The 16,247-nt window shown below is 36.9% G+C and overlaps 1 protein-coding gene across 1 annotated transcript; it reads right to left on the reverse strand.

The window, feature by feature from the left end:
- Positions 1–344: 344 nt before the first annotated feature.
- LOC111914374 (uncharacterized) lies at positions 345–2,891 on the reverse strand. The gene is made up of 5 exons (XM_042897425.2): positions 2,868–2,891; positions 2,667–2,732; positions 1,788–1,906; positions 1,436–1,536; positions 345–1,281 (listed from the first exon to the last, which is right to left on the reverse strand). The coding sequence occupies exons 3-5, from the start codon at positions 1,883–1,885 to the stop codon at positions 815–817; spliced, it is 666 nt and encodes a 221-aa protein (XP_042753359.1). The 5' UTR covers positions 1,886–1,906; positions 2,667–2,732; positions 2,868–2,891; the 3' UTR covers positions 345–814.
- Between the last annotated feature and the right edge of the window lie 13,356 nt (positions 2,892–16,247).

The raw sequence follows: 16,247 nt of genomic DNA on the forward strand, positions 1-16,247 counted from the left end.
GGAATGGGCGAGGCATAAGGAGGCTATGAAGTTGCAAATTGTATTTTCAATTGTTTTCTTTATTAAGGATTGTATTTTGAAAAATCTACTGAATTATTGCTATATACAACCAACTTATTTCGTATCATGACGTTATAATTTAAAGAATCTTACCAACTATAGTAGTCAAAATTATTTTGTATTTCGGTTAGGGCTGTTAAATCAGACAATTATGAAGTAGTTTTTTTGTCTCGCACGGAACACAATGCCATGTTCCTTTTACTAACATGATGCAATTATTTTATTTACATCACTTAATCATACAAAACATTACATACACGAAAAAGATAAATAACACATGTTAATATTGTGTCAAATCTGTGTCGAGTTTTGAACATAAACACAACAGTACCTCGTTTTGTTTACACTAAATACGAAAACAAATTTCAATTTCAATTTGTTGCCTTGTCATTGATTGACACCCCTAAATTGGTACATTACAAGCTATAACTAGGTAAAATTTTCCATGCACAATGTTGTAAAAGGAACAAATGCATGCAAGATGTTACAATAAACAAATCATTAAAAGTATGTGGCTATGTCTTGAATCTAACCCTAAAAAGCATAAAACTCCCATCACCTTCACTTTTTTTTGTACTTTCAGTCAACCAAACAAAGGTTGCCAACAAACGATGGAGGGTTCGGTATCTTTTGTCCATGGAGGGCCAATTGTCGACACTCTTTTACCAATGGAGGGTGTGGAAAACTATTGTATGGGAATTTCATCTTTTTGATTGTTTCGTTAAAGATATTTAGTGTTTAGGGTTCAAGGCTTTTATTTGCGTCTAGATCTCTTGTGATTCGTCCCCTTTCGTGCAAAGCTTGACGTTTTAACAACTCGAACATCACCATGCTTAATATGTTTTCTTTTTGTAGCATAAACTGAATCACCATCAACACCCACACGAAGCCGATGACTTTTAGGCCTTAGTGATCTTCTAAAATGGTTTCTTTTATGGTCTCTTGACAACAATCTCCTTCGACCATTGTTCCTATATGAAAAACTTGTTTCCATGTCTGTTTCTTCATCGCTTCCATTAATACTCATGTCACCCATTTCAATGTCTCTCCTGCGTCTTCTCCTTTTACCCTTGGCATTACACAACATTTGACACAGAAATTCGCATCCTTGTTCCCAGGCCGAGAAAAATGACCAGATGCATGCCCGTACAAGTTTCCATAACATATGAAAAATGCAGTGATATATTCCAATCTTGTATAGAAAGTAGAAGAATAGTAAAACTGCAAGCATATTGATGAACAAGTAAAGGGTTAAATGCTATTCAATGTTTCACCTTTTTCCTAGTTTATAAAACAAAGTGGTGAATGGAGCATAAGATCGATGTGAAAAATCCATCATCTTTCTTCATATTTGGCAAAATATGAAGAAACCCACCGACGAAAACCAGAAGTGAAACCGCACACAATTTGATTAGATGTTGAATGCAGAAATTTTCGATGTAACAAACCAAATCCCATGTTGGACCACACAAAGAGCTGTCAGTAATTGTAAATTAACCACAAAAATCAGTCACCAATTGATAAAACTGAATTTAGAATGATAAATATCATCAAAGAAAGATATATATATATATATATATATATATATATATATATATATATATATATATATATATATATATATATATATATATATATATATATATATATATATATGTTTCACTAAAAGAAACTGCATGAAAGAACATAAAACAGAAAGATGTTAAAGAAAGATGATGGATATTTACTTGCAAGACTTGCCGGAAAGAAAATCGAGTGGAGCACCAAATATACTTCCAACTACATGACCGACTCCAGAAAATAATGCCCCGATTGGATTCCACATGATGAATTTCCCCGTGTACGTCTTCAAGATTTTGATTTTGGGAAATGGAGAAAAATGTGAGGAAGGAGATTAAAAAATTGTTTTTGGCGGTTAATGAATTGGGTTAAAATTAATGCCATCATCACAAAATCCTAGAACATTATAACTCTTAAGACTTAAATACCTCTGTTTTAACAATAAAATATCAATTGAAGTTGAATTGTCGGATAAAAATGCAAGAAAAATAACAGTGTATCAGTAATATTATTGTAAAACCTCAGAGAAACAAGTTTTTGCAAAAACTTAAAAAACACTGCCTAGTGGTACCCTACTGAAAAAGTAGCACAAAGAAGTAAGTCAATAACAAATTAATACTTCTGCACAAAATTAAAAACAAGTAAGAAAACAGAGTATTAAGTAAAAGTCAAAGTAAATTATCATTTTTTAGATTAAATGGAGGGTTTTGGTTGATTAGGTTAGAGCTTAGAAACCTGATTAAAAGGCCCAGATACATTTTTTTAGATTTATTCTTTTAGTTTTGTTTCTCTTATTCCCATTTTTAACACCAATCGTGGAATCAATTCAACAATTGTAGACATATAATATATGTATTAGAAACAAGAGTCACCAACAGCATGGTATTATTATAAGTTAAGAATGAATAATCAATATTGAAAATAATCAAGAATTAAGAATCACCAAAAACCATGAAATCAAATTCCATACCGATTGAAATTTACAGAAAAATAGAGTAGCGAGAGAGAGAGAGAGAGATAGCAGCGAGTTTTACAGAGAGACATACCGATTGGAAGGACGATATCGGACAAAGTGACGCTGCCTTGGTATGCTCCCCGAATCACCGACGGATCTGTAAAAAATATGCGAACACAAATGAAATTCGTCAACGAGAACTTTAAACTAACCCTAAAATACAAATTTACTACTATTTCCTAATACAAAGAAGTTCATCACACAAATGAGAGAAGGGAGGGAGAAAACGCACCAATCTATGAGAGTTGAAGATCTGGTGATGTTAAGGCGCGAAGAAATGGAATAATCGATTATTTGACCATTTGGAGTTTAGGAAATTCCCAGATTGGTCCCTCAACTATGGTATTAGTTTAAAGGGGGCTTAAACTACAAGAGTATCACAAAGTGACCAATCTCTTAAATTTGGTTAAGCTTAAAAAATAAGTTTTTTTAACGTATTATCATATTAGTGGTATAAGTTAAAATGAGTGTTTGGATAGATTATTTTTTTTAAAAATAGTTGATAGTGGTGTGGAAACGGGATAAGTCATTTTTGATAAATTACTACCTCCAAACTTATCAAAACTCCTTATAACTTATAGCTGTCCAACATCTCTATAAACCTTTTGTTTTTGTTATTTTACCAAAACACTAAAATTGGTTTTTCAACTTATAGCATTTTGACACCAGATAAATTAATCCAACCATTTAAAAAAAAATCGTTTTAACATTGCTATAAGCTAATAAGTTATAAGTTAAAAAGTTAAAAGCATTTTAAATAAGCTTAGCCAAACACTCTCTAAATGGATATTGATATTCTGGAAAATTAACAAAATAACCAACGAGTCTGAAACGAGTTTCGAATTTAATGGACCATATTTAATGCAATTTGGGCTTTACACCAAAACATAAGATATATCAGAATTATTGTCGAAGTAAAAAATGTCGCTAGATCATGACGATATTGAGACTTTATATGTTAGTTTTAGCTTCATTTACTTGTTTTTGTGTTTTTTTATCGAGTAACAACTTAATAAACACAATCTGAATGTTAAAATAGTGTCCGGAATACAATGAACTTGTCTAAAATGAATTGGTATTTCATATCCAAAACCTTATAAAGTTACTTAATGTTTCATTAGTCACCTTATAATGTAACGTCTGTGTTTCCAGTTAGATTATTCATATAATTATGTGCTTATGTGTTTTATAGGATGTTTTATGAAAATTACAACAGTATTAGTAATAAAATAAATAAGCTTAAAATATGGATCGAAAATAAAAGATTAATTATAACAAATAATCTTAATTTAGTTGTAGTATACGTTAAGAGGATTTCAGAGATATAAGGAGCGTCCAAATTCGACTTCATATGAAGAATTTATGCTTCTTCGAAGTTTCGTGATTAAATCGGTATGTCTCCACGTATCATAAAAGGTAAATTTTTTATAAATTACTTTTTAGCCTAAGTAATCTAAATGAAAGTCATAGTAGTTATTAAACCGAGAGCGTGCATATAGAGAACATCTAAATATGACTTCGTGAGATAAAGTTATAATTTTTCTAGCTTTCGGCATAGTTCTATTCAACTCAAAAATCGAATTTTAGATCGGTCAACTTTTAGCCAAAATAATATAAACGAAATTTGAAGATATCGTTAATAGGAGTCCAACGATATAAAGTCTGTCAAAAACGGACACCGGATAAAAGAATTATGCTTTTTATACGGGCTTTAACAGTCTAAGTCTGTGTGAAATATATAAAGTCAAGATTAGTCGATGGAATCTAAACGAAAGTTGTAGGTCTCATCGAGAATTTTCTGGGGATATAAAGAACGTTAAAAAAGAGTTCGTATGAAAAAGTTACATAATTTTAAAAATCTGAACACCGGTATACGTGCGCCTCAGGAGCACGGCGCGCCAGACAAGACCACGCTGCTCCACTCACTTTTTGCCATGTGTCAGGCCAACATTTTGCCACATCACTATGTCTCGACCAAGAGCACGGAGAGCCACTATGGTGCACGACACATATTCCAAGAAATCGCCCTATAAATAGCATCTCATTCATTCTTCAATCGTTACACCATTTCAATCGATTTCTCTCTAAAATATTTGGCATTTAGCCTATTTAGCCTATTTGGCATTTACACCATTTCAATCGATTTCTCTCTAAAATCGTTACACCCCAAAACCGAGAACGGCGGAATATGTTCTGGGGTGGAGGACGTCATGTACAGTATCATAACAATGCATAATAGTAAAAACAAGCAACAACATCTATTGCATTAATATAGTAATTGTAATACAAGCGTGTTCTGTACAGTTTGTTAGACACCAAAAAGTATAATCAAAATAAAGAGGAGTCTTGCATGTGCTCCGTCTTCTCAAAAGTTGCACCTATACCTGTCTACTGATGACCTGAGAATACAAGTTATTTTGAAAACGAGTATCAGCATCAAGCTGGTGAGTTCATAAGCATTTAGTGTCATTGCTTGTATCAAAGTGTCTTTAATCGCGTACTGTAAAAGTTGTTATCAAGTTTGAAAATAGTGTGAATCTCTAGAAAATCCTATATTTTCCAGTAAAAGTAGTCTTCTGCCAAGACTTGGTTACTTGTAGGTTTGATCCTTAGAGTGTGTAAAAGTTTTCCCAATTAGACTCTCATTTATAAAATATAGTTTTGGACTTCATTTATACAAAGTAAATGGGAAGATAATGTATTATTCCAGCAGTGTTATTGCCGGCTGAATGGTAAATAAACTGCATACTCTAGGTAGTGATAAGTATATAATACACCTCGGGGAGTCTGTTTTACCTTTATTTCTTAATTTGTTAATTTAGGGATCCGAATGTGAATTCATATGAAACCATGCGGATAGGCGATCGAATGTCCAATGACCCCTCAGGTCACACGTAGTGTGGTAACATTTTGTCATCCCTGGGCCTAGTCGGCTCGGACTGTAGCTAACAGTCGGGATATGAGAGTGTCTTTCCTGTATAGATCTATACACGTAGTGACCGCTCTCCCTCCAGGAGACTATGGTTACACAGCGAAGGTGCAGTGAAGTGCCGTATAGAGGAATAGTGTGTCACATTCTGTTTTAGTATATTCTCTTGTATTAATGTATAATGTACTTCTCGATATCATGTATTTAGTATTCTCTTTTATAGTATATAGCATTCTTCTTATATAGTACTTAACATGTAGAGACTCATAATAGTACTAATTATGGTAAGTATCATAGTAATGGTAGTAAGGAGTGGTAAACCTTAACTATACCTATTATAGTTAAATAGCATGTTGTAGTCTATCTTTGATACACAATAGTATTGACTTGAGTGATGAAGGGTCTGATAAATGGTTTGGGCTAGGCTTTCTATGTGATTTGTTTGGTTATGAGTTTGTAATAGTACTTTTGAGTTATTTAGAGTCGTTTGCTGTTTTGTCATGTTCACGACTGTAAACACGTTTACGGCCGTAATCTCCGTTTGCTATCTAGACGAGTATATAAGGGCTAGGAGTTGGTCATTTAATGGTTGGATGCCAGTCAGTTTATGGCTAGTGTTTGAGTTGTACCAGACGGTTATTTGATATAAACGTGTGCAAGCTCAATTCTTATTCATCTTATTGTTATTCTCGATTTGTGATTGTTTGAGTGCTAGTAATAGATCCAGATCCGGACCTAACAATTGGTATCAGAGCAGAAACTGGTATCAAAAAGTCATTCAATCGAGATTTTGAGTGTTTAAGCTGCCATTCTCATTGTTCGAGCATTAGTTTCTACGTTCTAGGCTTTGAAGGGACGAATTTCATCTTAAAATCGTGTTTTAAAGGATGTTTGTGAGTTTACTGCCCAACCATAAACTTAGCTTACGGCCGTAAAAGGAGAAATTCATCAACCGTAAACGCTTAAAACTCAAGAACCGTAATCAGTATCGGAGAACAGTAAACCCATAAACTGTAAACTCAGAAACTGTGAACATAAACCGTAAACCCAGTTTACGGTTGCAAATTCATCAACCGTAAACTATGTTTACTGTTGTAATCAGCTTAATTTTTAAACTGTAAACCTCTTTGGAACTGTTAAATTACTTTAATTTCAAATGGATTCTCAAAATCAAACTCATTTTCAAGAACTTGGTGTTGTTATGGGCACTACTACACGTATTCCAAGGTTAATGTATGCTAAAGGTTTTCCCGAGTGGAAGTACAGAATAGAGAAATACATTAAAATGAAAGATTTCAAGATCTGGAGAAGCATTCTTAGAGATCCTGTCAGAGTCACTATGACAGTTGGAGGTCAATTGATTGACAAAGCTATTGAAAACTACACTGATGAAGAATTTGAATTGGTTTAGGAACAGGAAAGAGCATTAGCCGCTTTAACCATGGCATTATCTCTTGATATTGCTCAAGGTTTTCGTGAGTACACTTCAGCTAAAGCTCTATGTGAAGCTCTTATTGAGGTCTATGAGGGCAATGAAGATATGAAGGAAATTCGGTAGGACATGCTGAGACAGAAATTCAACACGTTCAACTACATTCCAGGAGAGACTCTTGAAGCTCAATTACAAAGGTTCACTGCTCTAACAACTGACATGAACATTTCAAGGATTTTCTTGACCAAGTCAGAAATCAACAAGAAACTTCTGAATGCTCTTCCTAGATCATGGATATGAATGTTGCTGTGATTAAGAAAACCAAGGATTTGAATCGCCTCATCAAACCCTATGACATTGATGACAAACAAAGAGAAATCAACCATGTGAATTCATACTCTACTGCAAATCTTGTAGTTTCATCCAACAATGCTCTATCATCTTTCATGACTCCCTCAGGTCATGCTTTCGCAGTTCAACAACCTCAGATTCAAACCTTTAATGCTGCACCATCCATCCCTCACCATTAAACTTCAAATGTGCCATTTGTCATTCCACAAACCATTTCTGCTCCCAATGTGTCAGCTAAAGCCTCGTTCAAACACCAAAGAATCTGATGAAAATCTGGCTCTAGCCACTGGGCTAGTTAACTGTTACAATGCCTTTGTAGCTAGAGATCTTCCACCTCAGCTATCATTTGCTGATTTGGACCAGATACATCCTGAAGATGTAGAGGAAATGGACATCACATGGCAAATTGTCATGGCTGTTTTCAGAGCCAAACAATTCGCCAAGAAGACCGGGAAAAACAATTGGGCCATGAATGCTGACAAGAAGGTGGGATTCAATAAAAGCATGCTGAGATGTTTCAACTGCCACGAGCCAGGTCATTTTGCTCGTGATTGCCCGAAGCCAGATCGTAGAATCAACAACAATAAGCAGATGGTTGCAGTGGGAAACAATCGTGCAGGAGCTACAGCTAATGGAGAAAAAACTATGGTTGCTCAATCATTTGACTGGGAGGACCAAATTCAAGCCTTGAATATCTCAGGGCCAGAAAATGCTCACCTAGCTCAAATTGGTGATATTGCTTCAAAGAATAATGATGCTGATCCCAAAGCAGAGATGATGGAACTACAGCTTGCCCTAATGGTATCTACCTCTTCCGAGCCCAAGAAAAGCGAGGTAAATCTACCTTCTTGTTCTTTTGCTTGTAAAGAATATGTTAAACTTCTCCGTGATGAAATTCAAGTCTTACGTAGGCAAGTAGAGGACCTTAAATATGAGGGTTATCAACTTAGGAAAGGACAAAAACCCCTTAAGGCCCAACTACAAGCTAAAATAAAAGACTTTAGAAGAATTCAATCAGAATACAGTGAAAAATGTGAGCTTTATGACTATATTAAGAGACAACTTGATGATGTAACCAAAGAACTTGACGCTTTGAAAATTAAGAGTGAAAAAACAGATGTTAGTTTCAAAAATTATACTGCGTCAAGTAAGACAGGCGAGTCCTTATATGAAACCCAATTAAAATTCAAAGAAAATCAAAACAAGGGTCTAGGGTATGATAGTGTTCCTCCACCTTTCAATCATAACTATACATCCATCCCTATGACACAGGACGAAATTGACAGGGAGCCACATCTTCGATATGGCAAACCAGCTGGTTTTGTTTCAAGAGGTTTTATTAACGTTGAAAGAACTAATGTTTCTATTTCCTCTGCAGATCAACCATTAGATCAGGCAAAGAGTGAAGTTGGAGAATCTGTTTCTGTTTTTAAATCTGATATCTTTGTTATGAACAATTTTGATTGTGTTTCTTATGTTAAGACTGAAAATGTTTCTTGTGTTGGCTCATCATCTGATACTGTTGAATTTAATTTTTTCGATATGTTTGATGAATTGTTTGGTAATTCTGGTGCTTGTGATACTAATGAAGATTCATCAACTCCACAAGTCAAAACGACTGAGGCACCTTCACTTATCTCACAATCTATTTCGCATGCATGTTCTTCTGAGAAGAGTAAGAGTGTTTGTAAAGAAAATAAATCTGAAAAATGCAATACAAGTTCAAATAATAAACAAATATGTTTTAACTGTGGTGTTAGTGGTCATATAGCTAGGAATTGTCAAAATAGGATCTTTGTGAATTACTTGTCACCAAGAGGAGAGAATGAATCTCGGGGAAGGTCTTTAATTAGAAATTCCTTAAGATCTCACTCTCAAAATGATGATTGGAAAGGTGATAGAGGCAGAAAAATGACTGTTTTACAAAAAAATAATAAGGTTTTTACTAACAAAACTCACAACCGTTTGCCAAAACCGAACAAGGTTGCGCCAAGATCGGTCTCATCAAAAGGCAGCTCTGGATCTTCAACCTCCTCTGGTGGAAAATCCAAAGACTCAAGGCAAACCTTTAAGAAACCAATTTCAAAACCAACTGATAATTTTGTAAAACCTAAATATCAATGGAAGCCCAAATCCCTTTCTAATTCATGATTGAAATCCTCTGAAGAAAGTACGAATGAAGATCCAAATTTGAAAATACTGCAAAATGATTCAAAGAAACCAAAAGGGAAGCCCAGGATAGTGATGACCTGGGTTCCTAAGTCTAAATGATTCCGCTCATTTTGCAGGGACAGTTGCGGGGGAATGTCGTTCGTCCTTGGTACGTCGACAGCGGCTGTTCCCGGCATATGACTGGAGACATCTCCCAAGTTAGCGAAATTCAATCTTTTAATGGGGTTATGTTTCCTTTGCGGGCAGAGATGGTGGAAAGATCACACAGCGTGGAACTGTTACGAATGGAGTGCTGAGCTTCGAAAATGTCAACTATGCTCCCGAGTTAAAGCACAGCTTGTTGAGTGTTTCCCAAATATGCGACAAAGGCTACTCTACCCATTTTACTGATAAAGAGTGTATGATTCTCAAGCCAGGCATTGTCATCTTAGAAGAATGGATTATAGTCAAATCTTAACGGGATGGGAATGCTTACATTATTGATATGAACAGTAACCTACCTGAACAATTCACTTGTCTATTCTCAAAGGTCTCCGAACACAACGCAATGATGTGGCATCGAAGACTCGGTCATGTTAACGCGAAAAACCTGAATCGTCTTGTGAAAAATGACATGGTCTGAGGCCTTCCTGTCAGAGACTTTATCACATTTGAAAAGTGTGTTTCCTGTGCTCAAGGAAAACATCATCGGAAACCACATCTGCCCAAGCAAATCAACTCAATTAGTCAAGTGCTCGAACTACTGCATATGGACTTATATGGTCCGGTCAACATCCTGAGCATCAACAGAAGCTCGTACTGTCTAGTTGTGATTGATTATTTCTCTCGGTTTACGTGGGTCTTCTTCTTATCCAACAAAGTGGGGGTTGCTGATCTGATAAAGAAGTTCATTGTGATGATTGAGAAGCAAACCAATAAACAAGTGAAGGCGCTTCATACCGACAATGGAACTGAGTTCAAGAATGCAGTTCTTGATCATTTTTGTGCAGAAAAGGGAATAGTGCGTCAATATAGCTCTGCTCACACGCCTCAACAAAATGGTGCTGTTGAAAGGAGAAATAGAACATTGAAAGACGCCGCAAGGACAATGCTTTGTGATTCCAAACTTCCTGTTTTCTATTGGGTCGAGGCGATTAACACTACTTGCTATGTGCAGAATCGTGTTCTAATCAACAAAGCGCAAATGAAGACCCCGTACGAAATTCTCTATGGACACAAGCCTTCCGTTAGCCATTTCCGCGTATTTGGCTGTCCTTGTACCCTTCTTTACTTGGATTCCAACCCTAAATTCAACGCCAAAGCCGATGATTGTTACTTCGTGGGGTATGCTGCGCGCACCGCGTATAGGGTTTACAACAAAAGGACTAAGCAGATCGTTGAATCCTATGACGTGCACTGGCTGGAGGAGAATGAAACAGACGCTCGAGTGGGTCCCGACTGGTTATTTGATTACACATCGCTATTCAGATCTTTCAATGTGTCTTCAGATAATTCAAGTAGATCTCCTTCTAGTTTGAAGAATGTTTTTGAAGACGAAGACGAAGATGAAGAGGTTGTCTACAGACCTCCAACGATTGAGGGGGAGTCCTCTGCTCCATTTGAGGGGGAGTCCTCTGCTCCATCTGAGGGGGAGTCTTCTACACAACCAACTAGTCCATCGTCTAAGGCTCCGACTGGAACTCCTAAAGCTGATGCTACACCTCTTACACCTGTCGAGAGAGAGAGTTCATGTCTAGAGATGCTTCCGCTGTCAATCCAACATTTATGGAACTCCTCTTTCCTGAAGAAATTGCAAATGAGTTCGTAGCAGAGTCATCTAATAGGATTCAATCAGCAGATGATGGAGGTTTAAACATTCACACTCTTCCTGTTTCTTTCAATGATATCAGCCAAGACATACCTTCCAGAATTCAAAGCGATCATCCGATCGAAAATGTCATTGGCCAGCTGGGTGATGGAGTTAAAACCAGAAGTCAGAGTGGAGACGTAAATCAATGTCTTTACTCTTGCTTTATATCTCAAATAGAGCCCAAAAACGTTGAAATGGCTTTGAATGAACCCAACTGGGTAGATGCGATGCATGAAGAGCTAAATCAGTTTGAAAAGCTCGGGGTTTGGAAATTGGTTGAGTTACCAAAGGGCAAACGGTCTCTTGACACGCGTTGGGTCTATCGTAATAAGCAAGATGATTCTGGTGTAATCGTACACAATAAAGCAAGGTTGATGGTTTGCGGGTTTCGACAAGTCAAGGGTCTTGATTATACTGAGGTGTATGTTCCCATGGCTCATCTGGAAGCTATTCGAATCTTTCTCGCATATGCTTCTTACAAGAATTTCACGGTCTACCAAATGGATGTCAAGACTGCCTTCATGTATGGCAAGGTGAAGGAAGAAATTTACGTTGATCAACCCCCTGGGTTTGCTAACTCAAAGTTCCCTAATCATGTCCACAAGTTGGACAAGGCATTGTATGGGTTACATCAAGCTCCTCGAGCGTGGTATGCGACTCTAACAAAGCACTTGCTCGAGCACGGCTACTCTCGCGACACTATTGATCAAACTTTATTCATCAAGCATGTGGGTGATGATCAGATATTGGTTCAGATCTATGTTGACGGCATCATCTTCGGGTCCACGTGTCCAAAGCTTTGCAAAGAATTTGAAGGCGTGATGAAGAAGCGATTTGAGATGAGTTCTTTAGGTGAAATGACCATGTTTCTGGGGCTTCAGGTCAAACAGAATTCAACCGGAATCCTGCTACACCAAGCAAAGTATGTTGAAGATATTCTTGAGGAGTTTGGATTTTCAGACGCAAAGCCTGCATCGACTCCCATGGCTGAAAGACCCCTGCTGACTCCAGATATTGATGGTGAATCCGTAGATCAAACTCACTATAGATCGATGATCGGTTCCTTGATGTATCTCACTGCAAGTCGTCCCGACATCATGTTTGTAGTGTGTCAATGCGCTCGCTATCAGCCCAATCCTAAACTTTCACATCTTATTGTTGTCAAAAGGATTTTTCGGTGTATCAAAGGAAGCCCAAAACTGGGTCTTTGGTATCCGAAAAATTCTGAATTAGATTTATATGCTTTTGCTGACAGTAATTATGGAGGCTATGAGCTTGACAGGAAATCAACATCAGGAGGGTGTCAGTTCCTTGGTGATAGACTGGTGTCGTGGCAATGCAAGAAACAACATACGGTATCTACTTCTACAGCAGAAGCGGAATACGTTGTTGCATCGACGTGCTGCTCTCAAGTTATCTCGATCCAACATCAGTTGTTGGACTACGGTTTGAACTATCTAGAAACCCCAATTCACTGTGATAATGAGGCTGCTATTCAAATCACAAAAAATCTTGTCCAACATTCCAAAACCAAGCACATTGACATCAAAATTCATTTCATCGGAGATTGTTATGAGCGTTCGCTCATCCGGCTCGAACAGGTTCCCACTGCTAATAATGTGGCGGATCTGTTCACAAAGTCGTTTAACAAAGCTCGATTTGATGTGCTTGTAGGATTTTTGAAAATGATTCGTTTTGAGGATTAATTTTTGTTTTAGGATAGTTTAAATTTGCGCATTTACTTTCGTTTCTCTTATATGCACAAATTTAGGGGGAGAAATAAAAAAACAAACAAAAAAATTAGAAAAATTAGAAAATCCAAAAACATTAGAAAATCAGAAAATCCAAAAATATGTTGGTTATGATATGTGGTTGAGGGAGATGTTCTAGGAAGTGATATTATCAATTGATAACAGGCAATCTGAGTCTGCGTAACGTACCCAAAGTTGAAGGGTCTATGCTCTGGTTTGATGTGTCGGTAGGCACGAAAGATTCTAAATGGACTTGACTAGGCAGAGTTGAACTTAAGAAAGTCTTAGTCTTGACAAATTTTGACCTGGTTAGATCCGTTCAGCCTGACAATACGACGCTCGGATAGGTTGAGCAGGGAGATATATATGGGAATCCACTCGTCACATTAAATGAACTCGTACTTGGAACCGTAGTTTAACTTTTCCTCGATGTGCGGATTCTGTCCTTAATTCCGGTTGGATGGGGCGACTGGTAAATTCCGCTAAATTAGGTCTGTAGAAAATCGTTTTCTTTCTGTCTGTCTGTTAGTCATATGTTGTCTCCTTTGCGTGACTTACAATCCGACCTAGTACACAACATATGCAACTCTATTTCTCTGCATGTTTTATATATATATATATATATATATATATATATATATATATATATATATATATATATATATATATATATATATGAAATTCCTCTTATTTGTTAGCCATATGATGTCTCATTTGCGTGACTTCCAATCCGACCTGGTACACAGCATATGCAACCTTCTACTTATCAACCCCTCTGAAATAATAAGTAATAGCAATCTGAATTCGTTCTCTCTCTGAATGATGGTCTGCTCACCCGGTGTAAGGAGTACTCTGGAAGTCCTTGATGGCTGGGGCATATCAGGAAGCGGGAAACACGTTCCAGTACAATTAAAATTGAACACTCAAAGATTGTCTATAGATCTCGCTGCTCAATTTAGGTGGACAACAATATCCCTAGTCGTCGCCAGATGAATGGTCCTTAAGGTATAGTATCTAAGGAATTAGGATCAGATATAATATCTAGGATCTTAGGATCACTTTGTCTTACAATTATTAGTATGTCCTAAAATTGTCACAATTTTTTGTGTTTAAGTGGATCACAATACCGACGATCGACCAGACAAAGATGTGAATATGAAAGGTACCGACAAGCGGATAAAGATTGTCTAACAACTTTGATTCCAGTATCACAAGATGAAGTCAAAAATTTACTTATGCGTATTATTTTGGTTTAAAAATTCTTTTATTTTATTTTTGAGGTTATCTTTATTTTTCTTTATTTTTTTATTATTCATAAGTGTCAATTTTTTCTTAAATTTTTTAAATTAGGATAATTTTTATTTTTTACTTTTACTTTAAATAATCCTCAAAAAGTTTTATTTTTGAAATTCTCTTTGGGAATTGGACTGATAATCTAACTGTGTAAGGGAAGTCGAAAAGTCAAGTGGTATATAAGGAAGAGTTTACTCCTGTAAACTCTTTTACCGCCTCCTCTCTTCAGAACCGTAAACTGCCCCCCTCTCAAATCCTCGAAAATCGAGTGTTATATTTCTTGAAATCGGTTAGTCCACATTGAAGGTAAGACAAATCCGACCCTGGAATTGTATTTTGTTGTTCGAATCGAGCGCAAATTGAAGGAGTAATTGAGTTTAAAGTTCATCGAAGTTTACGGTTTCGGGATATTCATGGACCGTAAACTCCTCTTGTGACCTTACGACCGTAAACGGCCTTTAGCCTTACGACCATAAACTCGGTTTGGCCTTACGACCGTAAACCCTGTTTACGGTCGGTTGACCAAGTTTGACCGTAAACTGTCTTTGACCTTGTTTGACCATAAACTCTTGCTGATTTATTATTAGTGCTCTTATTTAGCCAATATCAATTTGCAAAAATTAAGAAAACCTTGAGCTTTTTTTTCAAATATTTTGTTTTCTTACTTGGCTCGTTTAATGCAGATAAATGGTGTATCTTAAAGTTGTTGAGATGCATAACCTTGGCATCGTATTGGATGATCCACCGGTGGCCCACAAAGACTTTATGTCAATGATGTACCGTCTATGAGAATGCTGCCTGGTTCACGCTATCACGGGGAATCCTGTTATCTATGAGAACCTTATTCAAGAATTTTGGAGATCAGCCAAGGTGTCAGAGATGAATAAAGAGCTGATTATTGAAGCAGTGGTGCAAAATTGCAAGATCAGAATTTCAGAGCAATATATCAGAGACACCTTGTTAATCATTGATGAACCTGATTATCCCACTGAAGCTGAAGCTGAAGAAATACCACGAATCCTTGACAGGATGGGATACGAGGGTTCTTATCCTCCAACTATGAAGAAGCTTCTGCCTCCCTACTGGCGTTTCTTGACTCATGTGTTCATCAGCTGCATGCAGGAAGGAGATCAGGAGCAGATGAGATCTCTATTAGAAATACAGGAGCAATCGTTTCCTTGGCCGCAGGTAACAATTTCAATTTCTCGAAGTATGTCTTTGATGAATTCCTGGTGAACATTGGCACCATGACTCGGGAAAATAGAGACGCGTTTTTGATGTATCCCAGATTTATTCAAGTTTTCATTGATGACCAATTCCCCGATATGGTCAAAGATGGTGATAAGATGGACACAAAATCCTTGGGCCCTCACACTGTTGGCCTTATCAAACAGAATCGAAAGGGCAAGGTCGTGTTTCAAGGTCTTCATCCTCTGGTGAAGTTCGGACAGTTTGCAGAGATTAATGAGTCTTCTGAATCTCATGGAACTTTTGAGAAAACTCTATCTGATCCGACTTCATCTGAAAGAGTGTCTTCTAAATTCATCATCACTGTCTCAAATCATGAAGATAACGAGACTCCAGATCTAAAAGCTCAAGTCGATGGCGAACACGAATTACAATCTGTTCAAGTACAGAGTAATTACAACAAGGGAACGGGAAACGATGATAAGGGGTTTGAGGATGTTGATCTCACGAGATTTGATAAGGATGATATCCCATTGAATTTTGGTAGCAATGATGATTATATGACCGGAGTAAACCTCGAAAACTTGCTCGACAATGTCAATGAAGTTATTCATGTGACAACTGAGACAAGGGAAGAAGAAGACGTT

Source organism: Lactuca sativa, chromosome 8 (assembly GCF_002870075.4).
Source record: "Lactuca sativa cultivar Salinas chromosome 8, Lsat_Salinas_v11, whole genome shotgun sequence".
NCBI classification, from domain to species: domain Eukaryota; kingdom Viridiplantae; phylum Streptophyta; class Magnoliopsida; order Asterales; family Asteraceae; genus Lactuca; species Lactuca sativa.